Source organism: Empidonax traillii, unplaced genomic scaffold, assembly GCF_003031625.1.
Source record: "Empidonax traillii isolate 1590-97213 ecotype Southwest subspecies unplaced genomic scaffold, ASM303162v1 scaffold164:size861626, whole genome shotgun sequence".
Taxonomy (NCBI): domain Eukaryota; kingdom Metazoa; phylum Chordata; class Aves; order Passeriformes; family Tyrannidae; genus Empidonax; species Empidonax traillii.
The window spans coordinates 318225-345635 of NW_020955357.1; the positions used below are offsets into that span (position 1 = coordinate 318225).

Sequence of the window (27411 nt, forward strand, 5' to 3'; positions counted from 1 at the left end):
ATCACTTAAAGTTTCTTAACAGTATGTCCATAAACAAATAGAAATACACTTAAAACCAAGTAGATATAGACTTACAACCAATAACTCTTGAGACGCTGAAGGAATAATCTTAAATATCAAATACATTAAAAAACCCAACCCATGAGCCACCTTGATTTTTAATGATATCCATGTAAGTCTCTCTCCAGGTTGCATTAATCTTAATTCCTCAAAGTGTTTTGTAAGTTAGGAAAGTTAATAGTGAAGAGTGATTTAGTTTTAGTTGGCTAAATGCCACAGGATGGTACTTAAAGCACAAAAAAGTTCCTGATTACTTTTTCTTTCTGTAACAGGTAGCATACTATTCCCAGTTTAAAACTTTAGCAGTAACTTAAGTATTGGCTGCTTACACCAGCCATTCTGATATGCAAAGGAAGTGACAAGCAGACTGACATTCAGCACATTTGTTTTAAATAAGCTTTTCTGTGTGATACTTTTGAAACTGAACCTGGGATTCTAAAGCAGCTGCCTGAGCAGTGTGCAGAGGAGGCCATTGGGTTAAATTTTGTTTTTTCTGTTTAGTTTTTAATATATGGTGTTGCAGTTTAGGTGTTTTGTGTTTGTGTAACTGGTACAGAGGTGCTGAAAAATACATCTGCTTAAGCAGACAAAAGGCTGGAAAATACTCGATCCTTGCGTTTTTCATCCCCAAAACAAAGCCTTATTAAAAACCTAAACAAAGACAAACAAAAAAAAAACCCTACCCCCAGCACCAAAAACCAAACCAAAACATAAAATTACACACCCAACCCCCCCTCATAAATTTGAATCAAAGACTAGCCTTTTGAACTGTAGGTTTCATTTCATTTGTGTGGTAGTTTTTGGGGTGGTGGTTGTTTTGTTTGTTTTTTCTTAAAGAGTAAATGCACTCTGCAGGTATTTGCGTTTACCTTGCAGTTGCTTCCCTGTTTGTCTTCCTTATCCTCTGGTGCCAGTGATGAGTAGGGTTTGACTGCCACAGTGTTCTTTTGTTGGGGTACCTACGACCATTGTTGTTTCTTAGCTGGGATGATTAGGAATGAGTCCTGCGTAACATGGTACCAAGAAATTGTGGAAGGGACAAATGTGCAAGTCCGGAGATAGATACCTAGAACTCCTTTTTCACCATGGAGATTTCGTGTACTGTCAGGTTAGTCTAGGAGTTATAATGAAGGGCACTTGAACATAAAGGAGGAGAGATGGAACTGCAAAGAAATACTGCTAAATGTTTTATTCTGGTCAGTTTAGATATAAAATGTTTGACATGTTTAATGCAACACTTGTTTAATAGTTCAAACATCAGTATGATTCTACAGTAACAAGAATTACATATGAATACCTAGGATGGATTTTTAAACTATTTTTATGTAGTGTGATAGTTTTGTTTTAATTGTTGCCTTATTCCACTTTCAACTAGGGCTTTGATTTTTTTTTTTTTTTAAGAAGTCCTCCTTCCCCTTCCCTAGTTTCCCAACCCCTAGGGGAAGTGTTTAACTTGCCCCAAAGGACAGAGTTCAGGCCATTTGTAAGAAAAACAGAACAGCTGCTTTTACAAAATGAGAAAAAGCAATATCAAAATACATCTTTGTGTCTTATATGAGATAGGTTAAGAATATGAAATAAAGTAAATGGAACAGTTGTCAGAGGAAATGACTGTGAATGCCCTGACCCCAGAATACCTGCGCTCTAGATGTTGATAGATTTACTTGAGAGAAGAGGAAAATCTCGGAGATGATCTTGTTGGCTGGATTTCTGGCAGTTATGGCACTCACAACTTCGAAATCCCTGCTTTATTGCCAGACAGATCTGCTGACTTACCTAAAGCATGAATCCATACAAACTGAAATGTATGGCTTCCCAAGTTCCCAAACCTTGCAGCACAAGCCTTCTGTCAGATGAGTGCCGGGCCCTAAGAACTGGCTCTTTCCATCTGTCGGGTGTGTTGACTGTGGTGGGCACGAAGCCTTTCCAGGCCGGCTCAGGCGGTGCAGGGCATATGACCTAAGGCAGCAGGGAATGCGGCCGCAGGAGCCGTGACCCCTGGGGAGGTTCAGTGAGCTCAGTTTGGATCTGTTCCCCTGGGAGTGCCGACACTCACCCTGCCTCCAGAAACCCGAGCTTTGCCGAGGGTGTTTGCCATCTATCCTGGCATCTTGAAATACAAAAGGAAGTTCCCATTGAATAGACTTTCCTCTTGCACTTAATGGCTTGAATTTTTCCACAGTTAACAGGGCCATCCACAGTGACAGAAGCGATTTTTTGTCCCCCTCCTTGTACGGGGTGGGGGTTGGGAACTGTAGCCATGGTCAACTGCTTGAACAAGGCAGTTCCTCCCCACCGTATCACAAGCCTCAGAGTTTCTTAATATGTACCATATTTAGCTGGCTGGCATAAGGCATGTCATTTAATTACTGTGTGTATGTGAAGGAGTGTTCGGGTGTCGTGCTGGAAGAGCAGTGTTTTTTGCTGGGTGCTCTGTCTCCTAGAAGGGTATTCTGGACTCCTTCTGCTAGTTTTAAATGAGGAAAGTACATGAAAGGTTTCTGTATGCTGTGTTGCAAATCTCAGGGCCTCGGGGAAACTGTGTTCATAAACAGGCGGAATTTGGCTCTTAACGTTAACTGAGATCATCCCACTGCACTTACAGGAGGGGGTGTCAGGGGGTCAGGGAGAGAGGTTTTTGTGTCAGTTTAAGCACTCCCGGTTTGTTTAATCATCATTTGCTGTGTGTCATAGGGCCCTTTTTAGTTCCACATATTTGGCACACGCTGCTGCTGTATCAGAGAAATTATGAATGGACTGAACCAATTTCCTGGCACTTGGGAAGCCATTAAAGTTTGTGCTTAACCGAACAACCATGCTGACTAATGTAATACAATATTAAATATGCAGCAGCCTAAAATAATTTCTGTTTTCGGAGACAAGCCTTTTTTTTGTTTATTTTTTTAGCTTATCATCTAAACAATCATTAAAAGGGAAAAATAACATTTAAAAAAATTGTCCTTCTAAGGAACCAACTAGAAGAGGGTAGAGTTTAACTACCACTTCTCACCTTTTTAATGACAATTCATTATTTTTTCTTTGATATTCAGAGCAAGTCTGTTCCAGTTCCCAAGACATATGCTGTATGCCCTTGAGGGGTAAAGCAATTAAGAATTACAAGGAGTATTATGCATCGTAGAAATAATCAACCTGCTGAAATAATAACCAGCCATGTGCTCCTAAGCCTCTCTGTATGAATCAGGGCATTAAAGTGGTGACTGATATATGAGAAATATGTCATCTTTGAGATTAACAAGACAGCTGCACCGGAGAGAGGAGGAATACATTTATTTTTGCATTCTGTAACACTGACCTTCCTTCATTCAAGAAGATTGAGACTTGAGTAACTGCTTAAACTGTTGCCGCAGTCTGTGAGATAATGTGGCGCTTCTGCTGAGACAGAGCAAGGTACTTGTTTAGCTGAACAGACTTTATTACACTGTAGCCCTTATAGCACGAAGTCTCACTTCCTGACTGTGTTAGCTGCCTGATATTTGTTTCTGAGACTTCCTCCATTACAGAAATAGTCCACTTAAACTCAGTCTTGCTTTCTTGGGTAACTGTTCTCTGTAGTGATTTCTCTAGCTTTCTCTCAGCTGGATAAGTCACCCTGGTGAAACGGTTCTTATGAAGTTTTAATACGCTGTGGTATAGCAGTACCTCCTGCTATGGAGTAATGTCTCATTCTTGGCCACTTGATTTCATGCAGACCAGTTTGGGAAGAGCTTGGGAACGCAATAATTCACTTTGAAGAATGGCTGTGGATCTGTTTCATGTCTGTCTGGACTCAGGAATTCAAACGCTGTCTTCTGCATTAACCACTGGACTGCTGTCTTCCTCAGTTAATTATATATATGTGAAGGACAGAATGCTTGATGAAGCAGATGCACTGGAAACACACATCAAAGTTTAAAACACACATCAACATTTAATTACAAATTTACCTAGTGAAAAAAGGTAGTGTTAATTAAAGAGTACTGAGAGTTCAGAATTTAAAAGTTCATGTTTTTTGGCTGCTAAATCTTACAAAAAAATTCTATGAGATGTCCAGAGAGCAAGAGCTTACACATCTAGCTCTGTCTGAAATATTTTTAATCCATAATGAGGAGTGGTGTGTTACAAAGCAGTGGAAACCACTTTGCATTATGTGCATTCATAAAGAGATGCTCATTAAAAATGCATTTTTAGTCACCACCTGTTATTTGTTTAATTTGGTGCTTTACTGCAGTGTTGTATTATTTTTGTCATTCTTCTTTTCCAAAGTGCATTATTCATCACTTTGAACCATATGGGTAGCAATGTATTCTGAACATCTGATTTCTGCACTGGCCATTCCCTGAGGAAAGACCCTAATGTCCATGTTTATGACCAACCAGTGAAGCCTTTCATGTCATCTTTTCAAGAACATTTCTTACCTTCTGCATACCAAGGATGCAATTAGGAGATTCACAGCTGTGAAGCTACAAGACAACAAGGGGCTGAACTTGATTAGGCAGCAAAGGCCTCTGCTCAAATTCATAAATGAAAAACAAGTATTATGGGAACAGGGGAAAGCTTTCTGTGGATCCTGTGTCCTCCACCTACCTTGCTGTTTTCCCATGGCTTGCACATGGCTGTAGGCACATGCTGAGGTGTGTGTGGAGTGAGGTGTGTACTGACCTAGCTGCTGCCTGCTATTGTAGCCTCTGCTCTTTCCTTGCTGGGGCTGACACTCAAGGGTTTTTCTGTAAGAATTTTACAGAAACTTGTAAAAGTTTGATTTCTCTGGTTCCATCTCATGAAAATGAGGCTGAAAGATGCCTGTTGAGTTACTTTCATTCTCCTTCCTTGACTGCTCTGAATCTTCTGCAATGTGCAAGTGTAACTGGGAATAGAACCCAATTAAATGTTGCCACAGCACTGCATTTCAGCCGCTCTGATTTTATTGACTGTGCATATCTCCTCTGTTTGGTGATGGAGTGTTTGCGTTGTGCTGTTTCCCTTATCCTTCGTGGTAGTGGTATGTCCAGTAACGCTTGCATGGGTTGTACATGGAATATGTGTACAATGTACTACAGGGTATTGTCACTTCAAGGGGGGGCAAGGGCCCATTATATTATATAAATAGATGGTAAAGTGTCCTTTTCTTTCAGTGTGGTGTGAAATCTTTTATTTAACATGACTAGTGGGCAGGTTTCGTTCTTATTTTTCTGCCCTGTGCACATATCCAAAACCTGCCATACAACCTGGTGTAATCAGCAGTCTGCTCACAGGAGGCCCCGAGTGTGAAACAGCAGGAGTTTTGCAGCTTGGAGCTGAATGGTGTTGGCAGAGCTGTTTAAAGAAGTTTGCTTAGTTCCTGCCTCCATTGTGCTGAGTCAATTCCAAAGGGGCTGTTGCCTCTACCTCGTGAGAATGACTTACAATCAAAACTCACAAGGAATCATGTATCTACTAGTTTGAAATGCAGCAAATGCTCTTTTTATTTTCAGTTTTGGTTGTGCCTGTTTCTGTATTGCTTCTTAGAAAGTAACATCGGTGACTGCAGATTTTAGTTTGAGGGAAATTCTGTTCTTTACTACTGTGTGTTTATGTTCAGTAATACATTTTGGAGACTCAGCATATCTTATATTGACAGTGCATATTTACAATGTCAATAAAAATTGCTTAGTTTGGAGTTTCAAATTAAAATGCCTGCTTTTCACACCTTATATTTACCATATGTCTTAATGTTGTGGAAATGCAAACATTGGCTTACGCTGAGATTTAGAGGAAAGGTGGATTTGGGTACTGCTACTGAGGTGCCGGAGAACTTAGACTTATGTTAAGATACTGCATTATAATTCCTGGATTTTCTCTGATTACTTCCTCCAGAAAATAAGCATCTATTTCTCTCTTTAGAGTTTGTGGGAGCTGCATGATTTCTGAGCACCAAGAAGTAAGATCATTAGTTTGGATTTCCAGCTTCAGAATGCAGCCTACTTCTATAGATCTGAAGAGCACAATTTGTTTTACTGTAACATTCTTCTGGTGAGTGAGCCAATTCCCATAGAGCTCTAGTTTCTCGTTGGCCATTCATCACTCAGCTAATTCATGATGCTCTGAGCAAGAAACAGGTTTGTCAAAGTAACTCAATACCTCCACCGAAGTATGTTTGAACAATGATGCAGAGCCATTTTAGTAAGCTACATGAAAAACTGTGTGTAAGCCAGAAGGGAGATGGTCCTTACTCCAGCACTTAACATCACTGACATTCTGGAGTTTGCAGTGGGCCTTGCATTGCTTCTTTTCCTGTTTTATGGCTGAATCTCCTTGCCAAGGTTTTGTGCGTGACCGAGGTGAAGGGTGTAAGCGCTCTGCCTGCTGATAAAATATTGCTTGTGCTATCTTTCTCTGATTGTAGTGTCCCTTAAAATTTCATCTGAGGCTGCTTCTAGGAGTCCGACTTCATCCAGACCACCAAGGAGGTTGGGCATGCTTTAAGGGATACTAGGCTTAGATCTGGTGCTCAGTAGATGCAAAAACAGTATAAACTTCTGTGTAACCTGTATCTTTTGGAATTCTAATAATCTTTATTTTTACAGAGCAACACAGCCCAAATGTGCTAGATGTGGGAGGCCTTGCTGCTCCCTGCAGCCTGAGGCTTGAATTTCACTTGCCTGGAGCAATCTTTCTGAGGATTTACAATCTTCCCTTCCTCTGCTTCCAGCTCCCTGAGAGGCCAGCCCATCATGCTTGCACTGCTGTTGTTTTGTGATCTGGTTGATAGGGAGCTCAAAGTCACTTGATACTTCATATTAGGTTTCCCTCCATTATGTTGCTTAAATAATAAACCTGAGCTGTGCTGATGGAGGTAAGGGATATGAGCCACATGTGAGGCAGTTTGGAAATTGCAAAGGTACAAACGTGCCTGCCACCTTCATGTGCTGTTAAAGGACACTGAAGATTAGGTATAATTGAAAAGTGACACAAAAGGGTTATGATAGTGTGCGTGGTTCTGCTTTTTCTGCCTGTAGCCAGTGCAGCTCCTCATGTTTGGGGGCTCTTGCTGATTTTGCATATTTTATGACTATTTTTAAGGTTTTTCCCCATAAATACAAGGACTTGAAAGTTGCTTTTTATTTCACCTCTAGATGAGCTCATGATAGATGACATTTGCTTTCAGGGAAGCACTAAACATCACAGCTTAAAGGAAACTGTATTTTGTTGACAGAAAATCCAGTGGTCAGAATCCTTAAAACTGGCATAGTAGTATTAGAAGTTAATCTTTCCTGAATGTTAATAATGTCATAGTGACAGAGCTTACTTCTGTTTCTCTCACATATGGCATAAAGAAAGGATTTTCTAGGATGTAATAGCACCCTTCACATTTTTCTTATAGTGTGGGAATTTCCAGTGTGTTTTATGCATTAAGTGCTGTGACTACTGGTCAGTACTGATGAAGAGAAGGATACAATATGCAGAAAAGTCTTCTCTGAAAAGGTGTAGTTATTTAACTGAGTTTTCTACATCAGAAGCTGGCCATTGCTGCTTAACTCTGCCTCAGCCATCTGCTAGGGCTGTCGTGAAGGAGAACTCCTAAATTGAGGGCTGTGGTGTGAGGCCAGTGGGGGAGCAAGAAGGGTAAAGCTCTGCTGAGTTAATTATTGTTAGCAGTTATGAGTTATCTGCAAGATTCACAGTAGATTACACAGATTGTATTAAGCAGGGTTAATCAGTCCTTTCAGATACTTAAAGGAGCACTGTTAAGAACTGGCAAGACTGAAAATTCTTCTTGAGAGAGTGTTTGCATGTGCAAGTATGCATATGTGTATGAATGCATAGCCTGGATTACCATTGATAAGTAAATTTTGCCTAGCAGCTACACACAGAATTGTGTTGACATAGAAAATCCTGTGGTCAGAAGCCTTTAAAACTTGTAGAGTAGTATTTAGAAGGGATATTGGCTATTTCCTTTCTGTGTAGAGGTGAAATTTGGCAGTTGTTGGAAGGGACTTTTTTCCTTTTATCTATTTTTTTTTTGTCATAACTCTTTTTGAATGTAAAATATTTCCCTCGCTGTGCAGTTGCAACAGTAAGGAGATCTTTGTTATCCTGTGATGTTAACTGAATTGATAATACTTGATATCAAATATATTAACTGTGTTATTACTTGGTATTAAGTGTGATATTACTTGAATTGTGGACTCAGTATTGCTTTGTAGGTTTTCAGCATTAATTTTTAATGGCTTTCTCTTGCACGTGTGACACAGAATGTGGAAGGTGATTGGGATTTTTAAATGTGCAAAGGATGAGTCTGTCGTAAGGGTGAATTTGATGACTGTATATGTAAAATCTTAATGGACTACAGTACCTTGTGTTGTTGTTTTCCGTATTTGTTCAAAATGTTTGAAGTTTTCTACTGAAGCTGAATAGCAACTATTTTTTGGTGTAAATTCTCAAACTCAAAAAAACCCCTGTGAATAATGGAATTTACCTGACCCTGAAAGACTAAGCTTAAATTTTATCGAATATATAACATGTGACTGTTTTTGAGTATCACTTTTGCAGACTTTTCGTTATTGTGTGTTTAAGAAGCCATCTTGTTGCTGTGTGGTGTGGGGAGAAACCCCTCATGCTGTTGCTGCTGAGTCACGGGGATTCCAAATTCTTGAATGTGGGACAGTCTTATGTATAGCAAATCTGATGGTGTTTCCAGAAGGATTTTGCTTGTCCCAGGTTTGAGCAGGTACAGTAATCCCAGAGTAATAGCGTGGGAAATAACACAAACATATTCACGTGAGTCTGTATGTGTATGTGCATTTCTTCTTAGAGTGCAGTATTTGCGTTACTGTATGATACCCAGAAGGCAGGGGCAACAAGTGAACTTGCCTGAGATGGGGATGGCACAGGATGGGGCCTGAGCCCCAATGTCCTGGGGCTGCTGCCCCAGGTCCTCTCCTGGATCCGCTCACTTTGTGTGGGTGCCGAATGGTGAGCATCGTGAAACACCATCCCTTTTTGTCCTAGTAGCTCCAGGCTGGCAATTTACAAAGGAATCAGATGCCAGTGAGAGGCCTCCTTGGAATGGGACTGAGCAGGAGGCTCTTCTGTTACCTCCTAGGTGGCAACAAGTTAGGAAAATCAGGGAGGCTGTTCTTGGCAGTTTGAGCTGGTAATTGCCTGGGGGTTACTGCCTGACCTGGCTTTGCTGAGGTGCAAATTATTGTCAGTAAACTCTGAGTTTCAGCTGCACATAACTGTGTCTTCTCCCTACAGATAACTCTTGGAAAGGGATGCAGTAACTCTCCAGATAGAAAGGTTGTTTGCTATTGAAAACAAATGAGCATAGAAAATCCAGAAAGGGAAGGATGAGAGGCCCAGAGGCTATTTTGAGGGCATGGCTCCCATTTCCTGCCCTCTCATTTTATTCACTAATAGTTTTTACCACTGCTACATTCTGTGGTCATCTTTCTTTTTCTTTTTCTCTTCTATTGTGACTGCAGCTCAGCACTAATGGTAAAACTGGTGATTGACACAGGAAATGCTGGGAGTGTTTTCTTTCCCAAGGGTGCTTGGGTTACCTTGGAAAAGTCACATGAAATTTACTGCAGCTTCTCCACCTGTACAGTGCAAGAAGGGTTGACTGCCTTCAACATTCCCTGCACGTTACCTGCCTGGGGCAATCTGCTGGCTATGAGGAGAAACACTGCTGTAGATTTGTGTGTGGAGAGCTATCTGGTCTGACTGAAAGCTTCTCCCTTTACTCACCTTAAGAAAAAATTTACAGGCTGTTGCTACAGTGGCAGATCTCCTGGCTAAGGACTGTCTGTGTGTTTGTTGAACTGGTTGATATTGGGTAAATTAGATGATAGTGATAATGCAGTGATCTATTGAAGTAATGAAGTTGGATACAAGTTCTACTTGAGAATAATTGGAAAGCTCATAACATTAATCTGTAATGGTGTCCTGTAGAGTTTTCTGTAAGTGTTTGAGAGGGGCATGCTTGAACTGCAAGGACTCTCTCTGCATTACTGATATTTGAGATTTTCGTGCCCCTGGTAACAGGAGTTTTAGTGCCCTGGTTGGTAACAGGAGTTTGCCCACAAGAGAGGGCTCCAGTGATGAGAAGGTCAGGTTGTTGCAGGAGAAAGCAGCTAACATAAACAGATGAGTAGTGTGTATGAGCTCCTTTGGTTTTAACCTACTGACCTTATAAATAAAACCTCTCCTTCCCTGTACTTCCCCCAACCTCCTCATTTGTCCTGTAGCATTGTATTGTCTGATCAGCCATCCTTGCAGTGTGGGATAGCGTCTCCCCGTACCCTCTCCTCTTCAGACCAGCTGAAAACTTCCCTCTTCTGCAAATCCAACATGGATTTTTGCATAGTTGTCTGTAAATGCCTCAAGGACCTCTCTCACCCACGCTCTGTCCTCTGTTGCAGTTAGATAATAAGCCGATGGCGTAGTGACTGTGTGTGCTTTCTGAAACACTAATTTGCTGTCCAATACTAGGCTGCCTGTAAGCTGCCCAAGCGCAAGTTTTAGTCCTGTTGGAAACTCATGGTTAAAAATCTTTAACCTTTTGGAAATTATTCTAGTTTAAACTTAATTGATTCCCCCCCCCTTCAGATTTATAAACATGTTAGGGGGGTAGGGAGAAAGTAAGGATGAGTGCTAACAGACCAGTTGCTCAGTTCTCTCACGGGTGTTCCTCAAGTGTTATCACAACCATTTCCTCACTAGGAGAAAAAATTGTATCTTGCTGTGACTTGTAAGGTAGTTAAAAACCTAGAAACAATCAAAAACGTGTTACATTTGAGCAATTCTGAGGGTGTTTTGATGTAGTGAAGGTGAAGCATGGCACTTTTTGCCAACAAGTACTTTTCTCTGTGAGCTGACCCCCATGGCAGTCAAGAGGGCTGAGACAGTAAGATGCTACTCAGCATTAGTAAGAGTAGCACCGTAAAGCAGCTTGTTTCTTTTGGGGACCGAAAGGTAAATTGAAAGTTTTTAGTGAGTTCCTGCTTTGAACAGGACATGAGTATCACATTGGTAACAGCAAACCTAAATGTTTGTTTCACTTCTGTTACCCTTAATCGCTGATGAAATTTGACTCATAAATTGACATAAAACTCGATTGCATCTGTTAGGCCTTCTGTTAGCTACTAAAATATTTTTCATAACAAGGAATACTTTCGAAATCCTGAAAATATCCTGGTTTTCTGTGTCCCCTCCTTGCTTTATTAATTTCTTTCTAGTTTAACAGATTTATTTTCATATTTAAACTTCGGCTTTGATTTGACTTTTCAATATTTGTACTAGAGAACCTCAAAATGATTCCTATCACACGCATGCCCCTGTGCCCTCCTTTGTTTGTTTTACAGAGCTTTTCCCAAGAAAATGAGTCATTCTCTTTAAAGCAACATTTATACTAATACATTACTTGATACTGTTAAAAGTGCAAAATGTGTACATTTATATTACTTAGCTTCTGCTTATTATTCATCTTTGAAAAAGAAATATTGCTGTCATCTGTAACTGGTATTCCTAAATCTTCCCAACTCCAACTCCTTTGTTCCTGTACTTTTGGCTGCTGCTTTTTCAGGCATTGTTTTATGATTGTCACTCAAGGACAGCTTCTTTGGAGTTTCCGTGCTTTTTCAGAGCCTGGAAGTCTATTGCAGTGTTGAAGTTGCAATGCAGATCTGTAGTCTGAACCTCTAAGTAAGCCCCAGAACTGCCATACACTTTTACCTCAGGTTAATTAATATTGCTCTTCATGGTAGTATAGAAATTGTGTTAACAAATTCTTTGTGTTTTATGTGAACTGGTATCATGTGCCCAGTTAGGTGTTTGTGTGTGTTCTATATAAACACATAAACCTGCCAAGTTTTAGAAATACTTGCAATAGGAGAAATGGCAAAAACCAGATCTTATAGGTAGTCTTCCTTAGAGAGGCTTTTATTGGGTTGGTCTTTGTTTCTTGATGTCAAGCTGTATTTTAATATTGTAGATTTTTTCACTCCAGTGGTCAAGGGCAGTGGAGCAGAGTTTGTACCTTGGAGCTCTGCATGGCTAATCCATTTTGGTATCAGGCTTCAGTGTTAAGCTGAAATATAGTTGCTCAGTTTTAGAGTTCGATGTGAATTTTTTTTGCTTTATTATCCTAGCAAAATATGCTCATTTTATGGGGAAAACTGACTTCCTTTTAAAACAAGTGAGTGTGCTTGGTGCTGAATTTCAGGGAATTCAGTAGTGCTTCAAGTCTGTTTTGATGGCCTGTGGTGTTTTTTTTTACTGTGTGTTAAGGTAAATTATTATGGTCCTTCGAGACCACCATAGATTAGCTGGAAGTGTGTTCAACAGATGGATTGCATTTTAGCTGGTTATATATGTAATGCCAAGTGACAGGCCTTTAGCACAGCACGTTTCATGTTCCCTGTTACTGCATAAACCACCCCAGGACAAATATAACGTGAAATAAAATAGAAGTCGAGAGTAATTTGTCTGGATCCTATTATAAACATGTGTAGTCACTTGTACATGATTTGAAGAGAGAAGTTGAGGATAAATCAATAGGCTTTTTATTTGCAGCAGAAGTAGGTAAATTAGTCAGAGGTGCTGCTGGCGATAAAAGCAGGAGAACACAGTGCTCCACAATTGGATTTTCTCCTCTCTGGGTCAAATCAATATTGCCACTAGGCACAACCACAGAGCTGTGTTTTATTAACATAAGTGATTCATCATGGACTTAGTGAAACTAGAATAAAAAAATGTGCTGCTATACAGCCATTGGACATTTCATTTCATAGTTTAGAAGTAAATGTACACTTATGTATTTAGTTTGCTTAAAAAATAAAGTTCCTCTCCAACTGATGTGTTGGCTTTTCCATTATTTAATCCACTGGACTGGAAGTAAAACTATTTGTTTCCTAGAAGGCTTTTTACATATATAAAAGTACCTTTATTTAAATACATATAGAATATTTATGTGATGAGAACAGTGTGCATTGTGAACAATTTCATCTTAAAGTAAATGTGTTTATCAGGACTTGCCTTGCTTGCCATGCCCTGTGATGTGTGGAGTGATTTAGTTCTGTCCAGCCTGGAGGATTTGATGTAACCAGTTCATAAAGCAACAAGAGTGCACACAATGGATCATATTATAACCACGGAATCCTATTTTCATTTCCTTCCTCCATTGCTTGTTACTATTTTTTCATCAGCCTGCTGATGTCTTGGTTATATATGACGAGCTCTTTGTTCCAGGGATGTCTCACTATGTGTTTGTACAGCTCCAGCGGACGAGGTTTTGCTCCTGGCTGGGACCTCTGCACTACTCTAATACAAATAACAAAACCCGAGCCATAACAATGAATAGGGTGGATGACTGTGGTTGTGCCTGGGTCCTTCTAGTTGATTTTTTTTTTTGGTATGATGCTCTATTATGTGCCATCCAAATTTAATTTGTGTATTTTTTTTTAATAAAACCTGATCTTACATAGTGTACTTCTATGTGGTTTATGTTTCTGTCATTTAGAGGGTTATCTGCACCCTGCCCAGGCTGGCCATGGTTAAGACTAGGTATGATTCCTTCACATCCCCTCCCACTGAGATTCCAGTCTACGATTGTCAGAACTGATTATTTTCAGCAGATGAGGCAATAGTTATTTTACTGGCTTTTAGGTTTCCACTTGAAGGGTCTTTAGAAGTGTGCTTTGTAATTTGCTGGTTTTCAGAAGACAAAAAATAATCCCTTTAAAGACAGCTAATCCTGTAGTTGGTCACATAACAAGTACAATTGTTACATAGATGAGCGAAGTTCTTAATCAAATTTTGTCATGTATATAATGTGTTGGCAGGGAAACAGTGAGTACTGAGTCACACACATAGTGTCATCAGACGTGCTTGCATGGTAAGATGTACATGGAAAACATGTCAATAGAAGATCTGTTTGTGTTTCACTCTCTTGTCATTCCCCTGCAACAACTTGTTTCATCTTGTCTAATCTTTTGTGAGACCCTGTCATACAGTTCACAGATTCTTGCTCTAAGTTATTTCCCTGACAGCATTAATAACTCCTCAGATAATTATAGCAAAACTTCCAACCTTTACAAAGTTTATATTTATTGGAAGACAAATATATTTTTCTTTTAAAACATAACCTCCTTGTATGCTGCAAAATAGCTTGTTTTCATTATTATATTAATACAAAACTGGAAACTTTGAAAAAAGCATATTTAAAAAACAACCCTTGTGCCCCATTTTGCTGTTAAAAATGTCTAAATTTTAAAGCTTTTTCATTTGCCTGCTTGTTTGCTTTTCCTTAGAGTTCTGATTCCAGAAAAGCTTGCTTTTAGTTGTCCCTTGGACTTGGAGTGCTCCTTGTGTGGGAAATGCAGCTCCAGCCTGTCTTTGTGGTAGCATCCAAAGGGACCTTAAGATGTGTAGGGGCAAAGCTGTCACCCCATCCTGCTACTTGGAGGCTTTGGGCTGGTGCAGATGGCCACTGATTCCTGCTGAGACCTTATCTAAGCATTCAGTGTCTCACCAAATGTTTCCCACTCTAAGGATGATTGTGAGATCAGATCCATATTGAGGTTATCGGGAATAAGATGTTGGCTGCACAGATAGGACTCTGCTGAACTTTTCCTGCTCTGTTAGCCTGAGATGCAGCTAAACCTGGCTGGGTACGGTTTGCTTTTGCCGGTATAAATAAAGCTGATGATGGTTTTTCCTCATGGGCATTTTAAGTAGGAAAGCACCATTTGGCTTCCAGTCAGCTGGGCAATTAGCATTTTATAGCTAAGCAATATACTTAAATGGAATTGCTTGGCTTGAGCATTGAATTACAATGACTGGTAGACTGCCTCTCTCCTTACATAATTTATTTAGTACTCTTGTTTAGGATTCAGGCAGAGGTTAATTTAATTCTGCATGAGAAGCTAGTACTTACTCTACTTTAATGCTGTGCTGTATGGCAGTGCAGGGAAGGGGTTTTGTGTAAAGCTTGTATTTGCCTAGTATCTCAGCCGTGGAAAGGACAATTTTACCTACACCTTTCCTAGCAACATGTACTTTGCAAGAGCTGTTGACACACTTAAATGACACTAAAAAAGTGCATTCAAGAATAATACCTTAAGACCATTTTATTCCATGCGGTTGCACACGTAGTTTTAAGAAGTAAATGTGCATTGAAGGGGACTTTATTCCTACAAAATTACAAGGGACCCATTTACCCTGTCACAGGTAAATAAAACGTTAATATGTGACCATGGTGAACTCGAGAGGGAGAGCTTCCACTGCATCTCTTCTGATGATCTGAGGCAAAGAGCAAACGTCCGGTGTGTGTGATCTTGGAGGGATAAAAAGAGGAGATAAAAAGTGCCTCAGCACTCCAGAAGTGATTAGAAACTTTCAGATAGAGGGAATGAATATGTTTGTTCATGCTTTTAATAAGCCTAAGTGCTTAACTTGGTGCTTAGAATTTTATCCTGAATCTTGTATGTCTTGATTTTTCCTAAAGCTCTTGACTGCTAGAATCTTTGTGGGGGAATTTTGGCTTTATTTTGTCTTAAGCTTCTTTCTTTAAAAAGTGATTTCAAAAAGCTTGCAGACGTGAAGCAAGTGCACAACAAGGGCTTAGACACCAGAAGGCTGCTGAAGAGAACACAGCATTTATTTATTTATTTATGTTTAACCAAGTGATTTCTAGGTAATTTAGTGATGTTTTTGAATCCTTGGTATACCAGTCCTGGAGTGTCTAGTAGCTTTCAGCAAAACTTGCCTTTGGCAAAACCTTCAGCAAAACCCTGTTGTTTGGGTCTGCCCGTTGTCCCAGCCTCCTTCAGACTCCATGTCTCTGAGGGCAAGTGCAGCAGAGGGAGCGATCCGGGTCTGAACACCCAGCGTGACCTTCACTTGAAAAGCCCTCCCAGGCAATATAGGGTCATGTGACTGCTCACTGAAACTTTTGTGGGCTTTGTCTACTGAGTTTGGGGGTCTGGCTCAAACACTACAAGACTTGGCTGCTGATCTTTATATTTTGTGAAAGTGGTGCTGATGTGCTACGTAGAAGCATCTGCTCTTGAAACAATTACTGCTGTCAAACATTTTTCACAAATCTCTTCAAGCTTAAAATATCCTGATCTTTGGCAGAGGAGCATTTCACAAACCTACGGGCACTGCACTAAGGCCTGATGGGGATTTGTTTTGATTCCTTAAATAACACTTCTGATACCAATATTATTTCTTTTCATGGAAATCTTATTAGCAACAAGAAAATAAATAGAAAAGGCAAACTGTAGTCTGAAGGAGGTACTTGCTGACTGCAGTAGCTGGCTTCTGAATTGGTTAATGGTCTAGCTGTAAAGCTGGCAACTCAGACCCTAATGGTTCTAATAATCTGGGAAATTGTAACCATATGTTGTTGCCATAACCTTTACTGTTTGAACCAAGCTTTAGTTATGCTGTTAAAATGATTAAAAGGTTTCTCACAGGAGGAATTTAGATTTTTTTGCTTGTACAGTTGCTCTCCAGGGTACTGTGGGTTGTTGTGAGCTATTTAAAATGTTTGAAAACCCTGTTTTGCTCTCCAGCAGCTCCTGCCTGGGTGTGTTGCCTCCAGCGGTGCTGTTTGCCTGAGGGGGAAGGACACACGCACACACCATCTCTGCCTCTGCTGCCGTGTCTCACCGCTATGTTTGAATCTGAGCATAACAGCAGCCTTTTATATAATGCAATAACATAACTTGCTGTCCCTGTGGGGAAATGTTGCATTTTATCTACCATTTCTTTTGCTGTTTGAGCTTCAGTGGTGTGTCCAGGTTAATCCTCATCCAGTGTAGCTGCACCCTGAGAGATGGTTGGGCCTGCGGAGCTGTTTGGTCCTCAGTGCCAGTTCACAAGCTGGAACAGCGCAGTTCCCTGCCTGAGGCCTAAGTTTGACTTTGTAGGGTCTTCAGGGAGGAGTGGTAAGATGTGAGGGGAGCCAAGAGGCTGGGCTGAGGCACAACATTTTACTTATTAACCTTATTGCTGCTTTAGAGAAGGAAAACAAGAAAATGTTGGTAAGTGATAAAAGTTGAAAGTGATAAGGGAATTCCTGATTTGCTCTTGAGAGAAGAGGGGACATTAATTTTATTTCCAGATGTGGGATTTTAAGCAATGAATTTGAGACACAGACTCATCACAGCTCCTAAGTATGACACTGGGTGTCTGCTGAGCCTCACTAACTTTGCATGGTTTCAGCCCAGACAAAATGTGAGCTGAATTCATCCATGTATGAGCTTTCCCTTAACACGTTTTATCTCACACTTGCAGCTGTGTGAGTGGCACATTGGTTCACGGAGAATAGTTTATTAAATGAAGTAACTCTGTTTCTTTGACTCTCTTTCCTTAACTTGAAAAAGGAGGGCAGTGACATTGACCTGCCTTTATAAAGTGCTGAGATCTGCCAGTGAGCTGCACTGGGTAACAGCCAGGTGTCATCATCTGAAGGTGAAGGCTTTTAGAACAATAGAGTTATCTGTTTAAATATTTTATTTTAAATATATAAAGGTCAGAGTCACCTCTTGAAAGAGTTGTAATCTTTCAATCTGAATTAACAAATCATTCATCCAGTCTTGGGGCCGGTTCAGCTTTTATTCAGTGACTGTCAGATTCTTGCCAGAAAATACTGAGCTCAAGCAGTTTTGTGGGCATTCAGTCATGGTTATGTTGGATTGTGTACTCAAATAATTTTGCAGAAGGAGCTCATGGGAATGTTAACATCATAAAGGTTAGCTCTAATGTCTTTTGTGTCTGACAGTTAAATAGCTAGTGATCTGATGATTACACAAAGACAACGAAAATTCCTTATGCATTCCTGCCTCAGTGCTGCTCCACATGCTGGGTGACTGGAAGCACAATTCTTTCTCCTTTTTTTTTTTTTCGCCATGGAAATTGCTGGTTAAAGCTCAGTACTTCAGTATATGCAAAGTCTGATTTTCTTTGTTTAAAGCCTCAGTGCCATGCTGTATTGTCATAGCACATATTGCAGTCAAGCCAGGTGCTGTTACATCCAATAGGTTTTGCGCCTGTTTTGGTAACAGATGCAAACAAACTTTATTTAATTCATCTCAAGTGCTCAAAATGTAAAATCCATTTGACTAATGAGTCAATAAATGTTTGGTCTGCATGAGCTAAACTTCACATTATGTAGAAGTCTGTAGAGCCTTTTTTTCTTAACAGCACCAGAAACCCCATCAGCTGTGATACAGATATTTCTGTTTTACCCAAAAGAGGAACTGTAGAGGAGTGTGTTTTGGTATGGATCAGAGGAAAAAAATGAAATGTGTAACGTCCAAAACATTTTTTTAGAATATCCACTCTGATTGCTTATCAAATGCTGCAGGCTCTCTGGATTGTTTCCTCTTTCAATCAGGCTTAATTTTCTTCCTGTGGTGTAACTTTGAAAGCAGAGAAATAACAATGGGTAGCTTGGAGAGGAAGTGTTTGGGTGAATGGGTGATTGTTTCAGGAAGTGTGTTTCTGTGCTGGGCTGTGGTGCTTTTTCCCCTGGCTGTGAATGCTCTGCAAGTATCAATGCGTGTGCCCTTCCAGTGGCCCAGGGGTGGATTGGGAAGTGGAGACAAGCTGGGAAAAGGCACCTGCCAAACATTTGGTGGAGTTGTATCTGTGAACCTTTGTTTCCTGAATCCCAGCACAGCGTTTCATTCACACAGCCATTTTCCTCCCAGGCTTCTTATGTGAAATAAATACTTGCCTGCAAAATGTCTTATTCAGATCGTAACAAGTGAGTGCTGGTAACTGCAGGTCAAAGCTAACAACTGTACCCCCGTGCTCTGTGTGTTTCTGGGGTGCATGGCTGATCATATGATTGTGCAGAGTCCCCAAGGTATTTATTTCTCCAACTTTAAGCATTTTGCTTGCACTAGGGCTTGTAGCCCTTCTTCTTTAAGCCATTCTGTCACTTCAGAGCTTCTTCAGGCAGCTACCATTTAAATGTTGAACCTGATGCACCTCCCTTCTGTCACCTCCTCTAAAATAAGATGATGTTCATGACCTACTTAAATTTGTTTTACTCCCCATAAAAAACAATGTAAGCAAATGTAGAACTTTATGTCCAGTGCCAGATGCTTGGTCAAGAGCTTTTCCTTTGCACCTACTTCCCCAACCCATCATTAAATTCTCAGACCTATGAAATAATTTGACCAATTATTTGACCAAACTTCACAGAATGGCTTAGGTACCTTTGATGAACCAGCTGCATTTATACGCCCTGAAACATGACATCAGCTGTATGTTACACATCAGATGGATACAGGTCATACCTGGGGTAAAGGCATGAATGATTGCTGTGCCTGTCACGGTCAGGCATTTATTCTGATTAGTGCCATGGGACCCTTTAAGTTCCATGTTAGCTGTAGTGAAAAGAGGTGATTAGTGTATGTTAGCTGTGCAGCCTGATGCTATCTTCAAATAAGGATTTCGCTCTTAAGTGGGGCTTCCTCTTGTGACCTCTGACCCGCCAGTATGTTAAAAGCTTTGTAATTGATGGAGCTTTGTATTCTTTGTGGTGTGATTGATTTGGATTCCTTCACACTGAACTTTGCCTGTTGTTCTCTTTTGTTTAGGAGGTCCTGCAGCAGCTGATTGTGATGAATTTACCAAATGTTTTAATGATTGGCAAAGATCCGCTTTCTGGTGAGTAGTTTGTTTGGTTCTTCGTCCCTCTCCTCTGTAATGCTAAATAAAATCTGTTTTGTTTCTAAAGAGTTCTGTAATTCTATTCTAGTTCAGGTTGGAAAACACCTTTAAGAGTCCAACCCTTAACCCAGCACTGCCGAGTCCACCATTAAACCATGTCCCTAAGCACCACATCTATGTCGTTTAAATACTTCCAGGGATGGTGACTCAATCCCTTCCCTGGGCAGCCTGTTTTAATACTTGACCAACCTTTTAGTGAAGAAATTGTTTCTAATATCCCCCCCCAAAAAATTCCTAAAATTCCCCTAGTGGAACTTGAGGCTATTTCCTCTTGACCTAGTGCCTGTTATTTGGGAGAAAAGATCAACCCCTACCTCACTACAACCTCCTTTCGGGTAGTTGCAGAGAACAATAAAGTTCCCAGAGCTTCCTTTCCTCTAGGCGAAACAACCCCAGCTCCTTCAACTGCTCCTCATAAGAATTACTCTCCAGACCCTTCACCAGCTCCGTTGCCCCTCTCTGGACATGCTCCAGCACCTCAATGTCTGTCTTGAATTGAGGAGCCCAGAACTGGATACCAGGTTCGAGGTGTGGCCTCACCAAGTCGAGCACAGGGGGACAATCACTGCCCTGGCCATACTATTTCTGGTACAGGACAGGATTCCATTAGCCTTCTTGGCCACCTGGGCACACTGCTGCTGGCTGTTGAACAGCACTCCCAGGTCCTTTGCTGCTGGTCTGTTTTCCAGATGCTCTGCCCCCAGCCTATAGCATTGCACAGCGTTACTGTGACCCAAAAGCGGGACCTTTACTGCTTTGAACCTCATACAACTGGTTTCAGCCCATCAGTCCTGTCTGTGCAGATCCCCCTGCAAAGCATTCTGACCCTCCAGCAGATCAACGTCCCTGCCCAACTTGGTGTCATCCTCAAATTTACTGAGGGTGCACTCGGTGCCCTTGTCCAGATCATTGATAAAGATATTAAACAGGGCTGGTCTCAGTACTGAGCCCTGAGGAACACTACTTCTGATCAACCACTAGCTGGATTTAACTCCACTTGCCACCACTGTTTGGGCTGAGAGTTGCTCTTAAAGAACTCTGGCAAACAAGTCTCCTAAACAGGCCATATTACAAAGATTCTTTTTAATAAACTCTATGTATTTGTAGGCAAACTAGAAATATTTGATCACCTCTGAATGTCACAACTTTGTCTCTAGAATATGTTTTTATAACTGATATAACTGATTATATAACTGATGTATTTATATACCTGTACGTATAAATATATATGATACATGTGTATTTGCATGTCATACACATACATGTGTGATAAATCAGTGAGTTCTTGCCAAAGCTGGAAGAGCAACTGATTGATTGGAAATTGTCTCTTCAACCCCTGCTGCAACTCGCATGAGGAGGGACTGAGGTCACTTGGTCTGTTCAGTCTGGAGCAGAGGACGCTGAGGGGAGACCTCGTTGCAGTTACAACTTCCTCATGAGGGGAAGAGGAGGGGCAGGCACTGATCTCTTCTCTGTGGTGACCTGTGACAGAACCTGAGGGAATGGCCTGAAGTTGTGTCAGGGGTGGTTTAGGTTGGATATTAGAAAAAGGTTCTTCACCCAAACAGTGGTTGGTAACAGTCTCCCTGGGGAAGTGGTCACAGCACCAAGCCTGACAGAGTTCAAGAAGCGTTTGGATGATACTCTAAGGCACATGGTGTGGCTTTTGGGGATGGTCCTGTGCAGGGCCAGAAGTTGGACTCAATGATCCTTGTGGGTCCCTTCCATCTCAGCATATTCTGTGGTTTTGTGAAGTGAACCCGGATGCAGTGGGCCATAGGACAATCATGTGTTGTCCTTCAGGTTTTCTATCCTGTGTGCCTGTTTAATGAGTTTAGTTCTGGCAGTATGTGCACACCCAGAGTCTTGCAGAATTGCCATAAGGTGTGAAATAACTGTTGCAAATGAAATGTGGGAAGAAAATGGAGGATGAACAGAAAAATACATGTATGAAAATATAGGGAAAAGTGTAGAAGAGAATGGACAAAGAGGAAAACATCTGTCTAGATAACACAGCCAGTCAAAATCCATCTCATGAGGCATCACATCAAAAGTAAGGTGGAAGCACATGAGCTCTTGTCTGGAGTCCAGTGCGTTCAGTGAGACAAAATGAAAACTGTTTAGCCTGAAAATGAAGTTGACTTCTTTGAACCACATTTCTGAAATGAAAAGTTTTGTTGCTGGTTGGTTTGTTTTTTGGTTTTGTTTTTCATGCCTGTTGTATCTCTCTGCCTTAGCCTTATGCTAGTGCAAAGAACAATGTATTTGGTTTTACCAAAGAAGGTAAACTGAATGAACACTGTCAGCAGTGATGGGGAATGACATGGTAATCTGCATTTCCAGAACAAACAAATGGCAAAAACCTTGGCAGAAGATTTTATTTTGCTGCTCTTAGCAGCAGTAGAGCGCATATATACAAAAAAGGATTTGTCAGAGAAGAATATTAGCAGATGTTGGATCACTGAAGTTCATAGTCTTGGCACTTCTGCGTTAAAATCAAGCTGAGAGTAAGGAATTTGCTTCTTCAGCAAGCAGATTTAAGTCCACAAGTCTTAACTCTGCTGTACAGGCTGCAGTTATGGGCAAAGAATGTCAAAATACAAGAGCTGTTGCTTTTCTTGGTCATATGGGCAGTGGGCTGCTAGCATCAAGAATGCTACTGAATAGAAATGTCTGGGCCAGCACGGCAGTATCTCTGCTGGCTAAGTGTCAATGGAAAAGGCTGGCTGGTTGTCACAGCCATTCCTGAGCGACAGCTGGCAGGAGGCTTACAATGTGGTAACTGCAGTTTTGGTTCCTGGGAAAGCTGTACACTCGAAAGCTGTCTTATATTTAGCCATAATTTCCAATTGTTGTCCTGCTGGTTTTTGTCAGCACTTTAGATCTCTTTCTTTGAAGAAAGTACCTGTGTCTTTTGTAGGATAGATACTGATCATGCATATGTTCCAGTCTTCTAGCTCCTTTAATTACAACCAGAAAAAAATTTGCTTCTCTTTCTGACATCTTTTAAAATCTGGTGGCTTGGCTTGGGCTTTTTTGTTTATTCTCTCTCTCTCTCTCTTTTTTTTTTTTCTTAATGTCTTTTAAAATTTATTTTCTTCATTGCTGAGTTTAGCATTGGCATTATTCACAACGTAGGAAGAAAGGATAAAGAATACAAAAATTTAACCTCTGGATGACTAAAATTGATGGGGCTTGTGTGTATAAAAAAATATGAATTTCGCCCTATTATATAATGATTTTTGAGGACTAGTCCCAGCTTAGACCCTACAGAGGAAGGCAGTGAGCAGAGAGAGACACGAGATGTGTTTGCTTTAAAGAATGTATTCACAGAGGAGAGTGTCTGAGGGATAGGATTTCAAGAGGATCTCACCTTAATCGTAGATGGTCACTGGTAAGATGTGCTGAAAAAATGGTTAGAGAAGTGGAGAACTAGAACTTACTTCTGGAAGAAAATCCTGTCTGAGGGCTGATAAGAAGCTCAGAAGGAGGAAACAGGGAGGAGAAGGCTGAGGAGAAGTTAGTAAAACCAATACAGAAAGCTGAATGAGGAAAAAGCTGTGATGAGCAATGTGAGTGAATGATGACCAGGTAATGATGTCTTTATTGATGTCTTGCAGAGAGGAGTCAGAGAAAGGCAGGAGCACTTGGGAGGGGAAAACCAAGCAAAATAAAGATATTCTCTCTCTGTCAGTGAGAGAGCTAAAGAAGGGCTGCAGATTAAGTCGAAATGTGAGGACTAAGTAGTTATCGGCATGGGAAACAGTGCTTCTGGAATAAATACAGGGAAACACGAGGGAAAGCTGACAGAGAAGTGAGGAGGCTGGGAATGACAGCAGTATGGGGAGAAAGGATGATTGAGACAATTACTTGAGGTAGTGCTTAAAAGCAACAAGAATGGTAGAGGGGAAGCTTTTTTCTCTGTCAGAAGGAAAGAGACTGAGAAGGAAGGAGGAGAGTCTTGGAGAGGACACCTGCAAAGACAGTGCTGGGCAGTGGGGGAGCAGTAGCAGCTGGAGACCAAGGTGCAGGTGGTCTGCAGGGCTGGGTGGAGAGCCAGTGATGAAATCCCAGTTTGATTTGATGAAACCCCCCTCCTGTAGGTAAGTTACCTGAATAAAAGGTCCCTCTTGATCAAAGGAAGAAAAATCAATCCCGTTATCACATTCCTGGAACAAATCCAGCGTTGCTTTGTACTGTTTGAGCTGGGAAGGCTCCTAATGACTGTATTGACTCTATGGGTCCAAGACCAGAGAACTGTTAGATCATTCAGTCTGGTTCACTGTGTAAAATTTGAGTAGTTTATTCCTTGTAACAAGCCCACGTGATGTTTTGCTATGCAAGTTTTTGGGGGCTGTCTGTTCACCAGTGCTATCTGCAAATTTTATGTTTTCCTTCTAAAACACAGCCAAAAAGTGCTGTGCATGCATTAAATTATAAACTGGACAGCTCTTAGGTTGTGAATGCTGTTCTTGCTATTTAGCTTCCATTTGGCACTCATCATTTGGGACTACTGAGGGCTTCTGCAGCTCTGCTTTGAACATGAGATTATTGGAAAAACAGAGCTGCCACCACTGAAAAAGCAGTTGGGCTTTCACATACGAAAAGACTCAGGTCTGCTGGGTTTAGAAGCTTTTCTTGGTTTCATGTCCTCTCAATAGTTTTGTGCCAGGCCATGGGCAATTTTGCCTCCTTCAGTTTATTTGGCCCTGAGCGTAAAAATACAAAAAACATTTGTAAAAAGATGAAGACTTGACTGTTTTCTAGAATACAGGGAGCTGAAAATAAACTTCAAAGTTTAATTAAAGGAATTAGAAAATTTTCCCAGGAATTTGACTTGCAGAACAATGCAGCTGATGTTACAGGATTTGTTCTCTTTGCTGCACTGTATGGTAGACAGCTACTACCATTAAGCTTCCTCTTCGTTTTTGTCTTTTTTTGTTGTTGTTGTTGTTCAGCAGTTATTTCAATTCATTACTGCACCACAAATTCCCCTGTGCTCAATAAGAGAATCATCAGCCTATTCATCATCTATGACATTGCTGTAATCACCTTTTCATATTACCTCTGGGTTTAGTGTGCCTTATAAATGGCCACCCATTCATGTGGCCACAGAGGGAATATCAGTTTACGGTACTGGTCACAAACCTCTATTTAGATGTGTTATTTAATTTCTTAGTTTCTAGACATTCTTAGTTTAACACTGCTAGTGAGCATGCTTGGAAACTGTTGGCAATTAATCTTTTGAAACAGTCATTGTGGGGGAGATTTTAACATTTTTTAGATCAAGAATGGAAATGAGGTTTTACTTGCCTGAAGTAGGCTCATTTCTGCCTCCTCAAAAAACTTTGCTAGTTAGATTCGCTTTTCAAATTATATGTTTAGTTTGAGAATGAGAGAGCTCAAAGTTCCTGCTGACAAGTGTCTAGAGAAACTGTTTTCCATTAAAATTGTAAAAGATGTCTACTCTCACTGGGGTATTTTCATGTCTGGTTTCCTTCCTCATTTTGTTTCACAGTCCTCCAGGGGCAGAAAGGTTCATAAAATATAAAGTTAATAACAAAACACTGCCTCAATAGTGTAAAATTAGCATTCAAGCTTTTCTCACTCAGGATGTTGCTACAGTTGGGAGAAATGGCACTGGTGCATTTCACCCCTTCTCACCTTCCCTGCACACCCACCAGTTGCTCTGTGTGGCACTGCATGTGCAGGCACTCCCTCTCCTGTACTGGAGTAACATCAGAGTAGAAATATGGAGAAAGAGGCAGCAAAACTCGAGATTGCACGTTTGAACCCTCTTGTTCCCACTTCCTCTGACATTTTTTCCATCCCCCTCTCATTTTTTTCATTGTCTGTGTTCTCTCTGTACCTTGATCTTCTTTTTTTTGTTGTTGTTGTTGTGTCTCCTAATCCCTCTGCCCGCCTTCGCTCTGAGTCCTGCCATCTGTTTCCCACCCTCCACCCCTTGTGAGAGCAGAGGGCTCTCCTGGCTCTGGCACAGGGAGGTTCCCAGGATGCACAGGTGGTGCCCGGGCTTTCCCTCCCTTTATTTTCCAGAAAACCTGCTGGCCCTCTCTCATGGTTGGGAGCAGATGGGCTTTCTGCAAATCCCCCAGGTGTCTGGCTCCCTTGCAGGCACAAACACATGGCCTGAGAGCAACTGCCCTGGAATTTAAAAAAAAAAAAAAAAGTAAAAGAAAAGCATTTGTTTTTCAATTATCACTTTTCTTTTAAGTGTTAGTTTGAATCTTGTTCATTCAGCTTGTGGGTACCTCTGTCAGGAACTGCCTCAGATCACAATGTTTGCATCCTAGGTCATAGCAGGACATTATCTTGGTAAGATCAACTAATAAGCCTGAGTAGACCCAGCAGACTTTCTTCCCAGGTGTCTGGGAAGGACTTGTGTCATCCCAATGAGCCATTATAGAGGAGCGGGCACGTGCACAAGGAACTTTACCATCTTTTTAAATTAGGGCAAGTCAAGGCTTTTGAAAAACACCACAAAATCTTTCGCTGTGTAGAAGGCACAATTGAATCGGGGGTAAGGATGGCTTGCACGCGTTGCAGGATAGATGCACTGTCCTGAGTGTAGAACTCAGCTGCTGCACTGTGTAATAATCCTGCAAGTGCTTCTGATTCACTTTGTCACCCTGGGCACTCCACTTAAGTGTGTGATAGCTCTCTTGTGGGTGAGATAAAAGGGAAGCGGGATAATTAAGCCATTCCTGGGTTGTTCTGAGGTTTAATTGAAAACTCTCTCTAAAGCACTTCAGATTGGTAGAGAGGTTTTTTTCATACTCATATGCTATTTCTTCTAAAAATCTTCCGTAAATGTTGTTAATCTACAAGGCTTTAAAATGTAACTCAAACCTATCTTGAGTATGAGTGATCTGGAAGTGCCTTAATGTCAACAGACTTGTCTCCTCCTCACGGGAAACAGCTTCTGAATGGAAAGCCTAAGGAATTGAACTCTTTAAAAGTCACACATGATCTTCTGAAACACTTGTGTAGCTGGTTGATCTGTTGAGTGGACCTTTCAACTTTAGAAGTGCTTTTAGTGGGTAGTACAATTTCATTTTCTTTACATGTCTGCAAGGATAAAATAATTTATTAAAAGAGCAACCTTGGAAAAATACTGACAGCTAAATTTTCAGTGCAGGCTGAGAGTGGGGAGACCAGACTGCCAAATATTATGTTTAAAACAGTAACAAACTAAAAATCTCATTATTACCATGAGTCCTAATTTCTCACTCCTTTCTGTAAGCTCTAGCTTGTCTTTCCCTGCCATGACTTGCCATGTCTGTCTCAGCTTCTCTTTCTCATGGGAGGAGTGGGGTTGGGGGTAAGGTCTCAAAGTGCTGTTTCCAGGCAAGGTCAGTCCCTGTTGGGAGACCAGGGTTGACCTTGGTAAGTTACTTTGCAGTAATAGCTGAAGGTATTTGACCTCACAGGAGTCGTGCAGCATCACCCATTGCCCATCTGTTATCTAGAGAATGGGAGAGAATAGCAAAGCTTTTGATGCAGAGAGGTAGAGTGTGTTTTGAATGGCTTGAGTAGCTCACACGCCTTTAGGATGGTATAGATGCTGTCACTGTTGGGAAGTATTCCTGGTATTTCCTA

The 27411-nt window shown here is 41.0% G+C and overlaps 1 protein-coding gene across 4 annotated transcripts in view; it reads left to right on the forward strand.

Annotated features, from left to right (window-relative positions):
* The window catches only part of CCDC88C (coiled-coil domain containing 88C), a 100894-nt gene that overhangs the window by 21180 nt on the left and 52303 nt on the right, over window positions 1-27411 (forward strand). For all 4 annotated transcript variants that reach the window (XM_027885317.1, XM_027885314.1, XM_027885315.1 and 1 more), the window contains exon 4: window positions 19659-19728. In XM_027885317.1, coding sequence (XP_027741118.1) covers window positions 19659-19728 — 70 coding nt within the window. The remainder of the gene's footprint in view (window positions 1-19658; window positions 19729-27411) is intronic.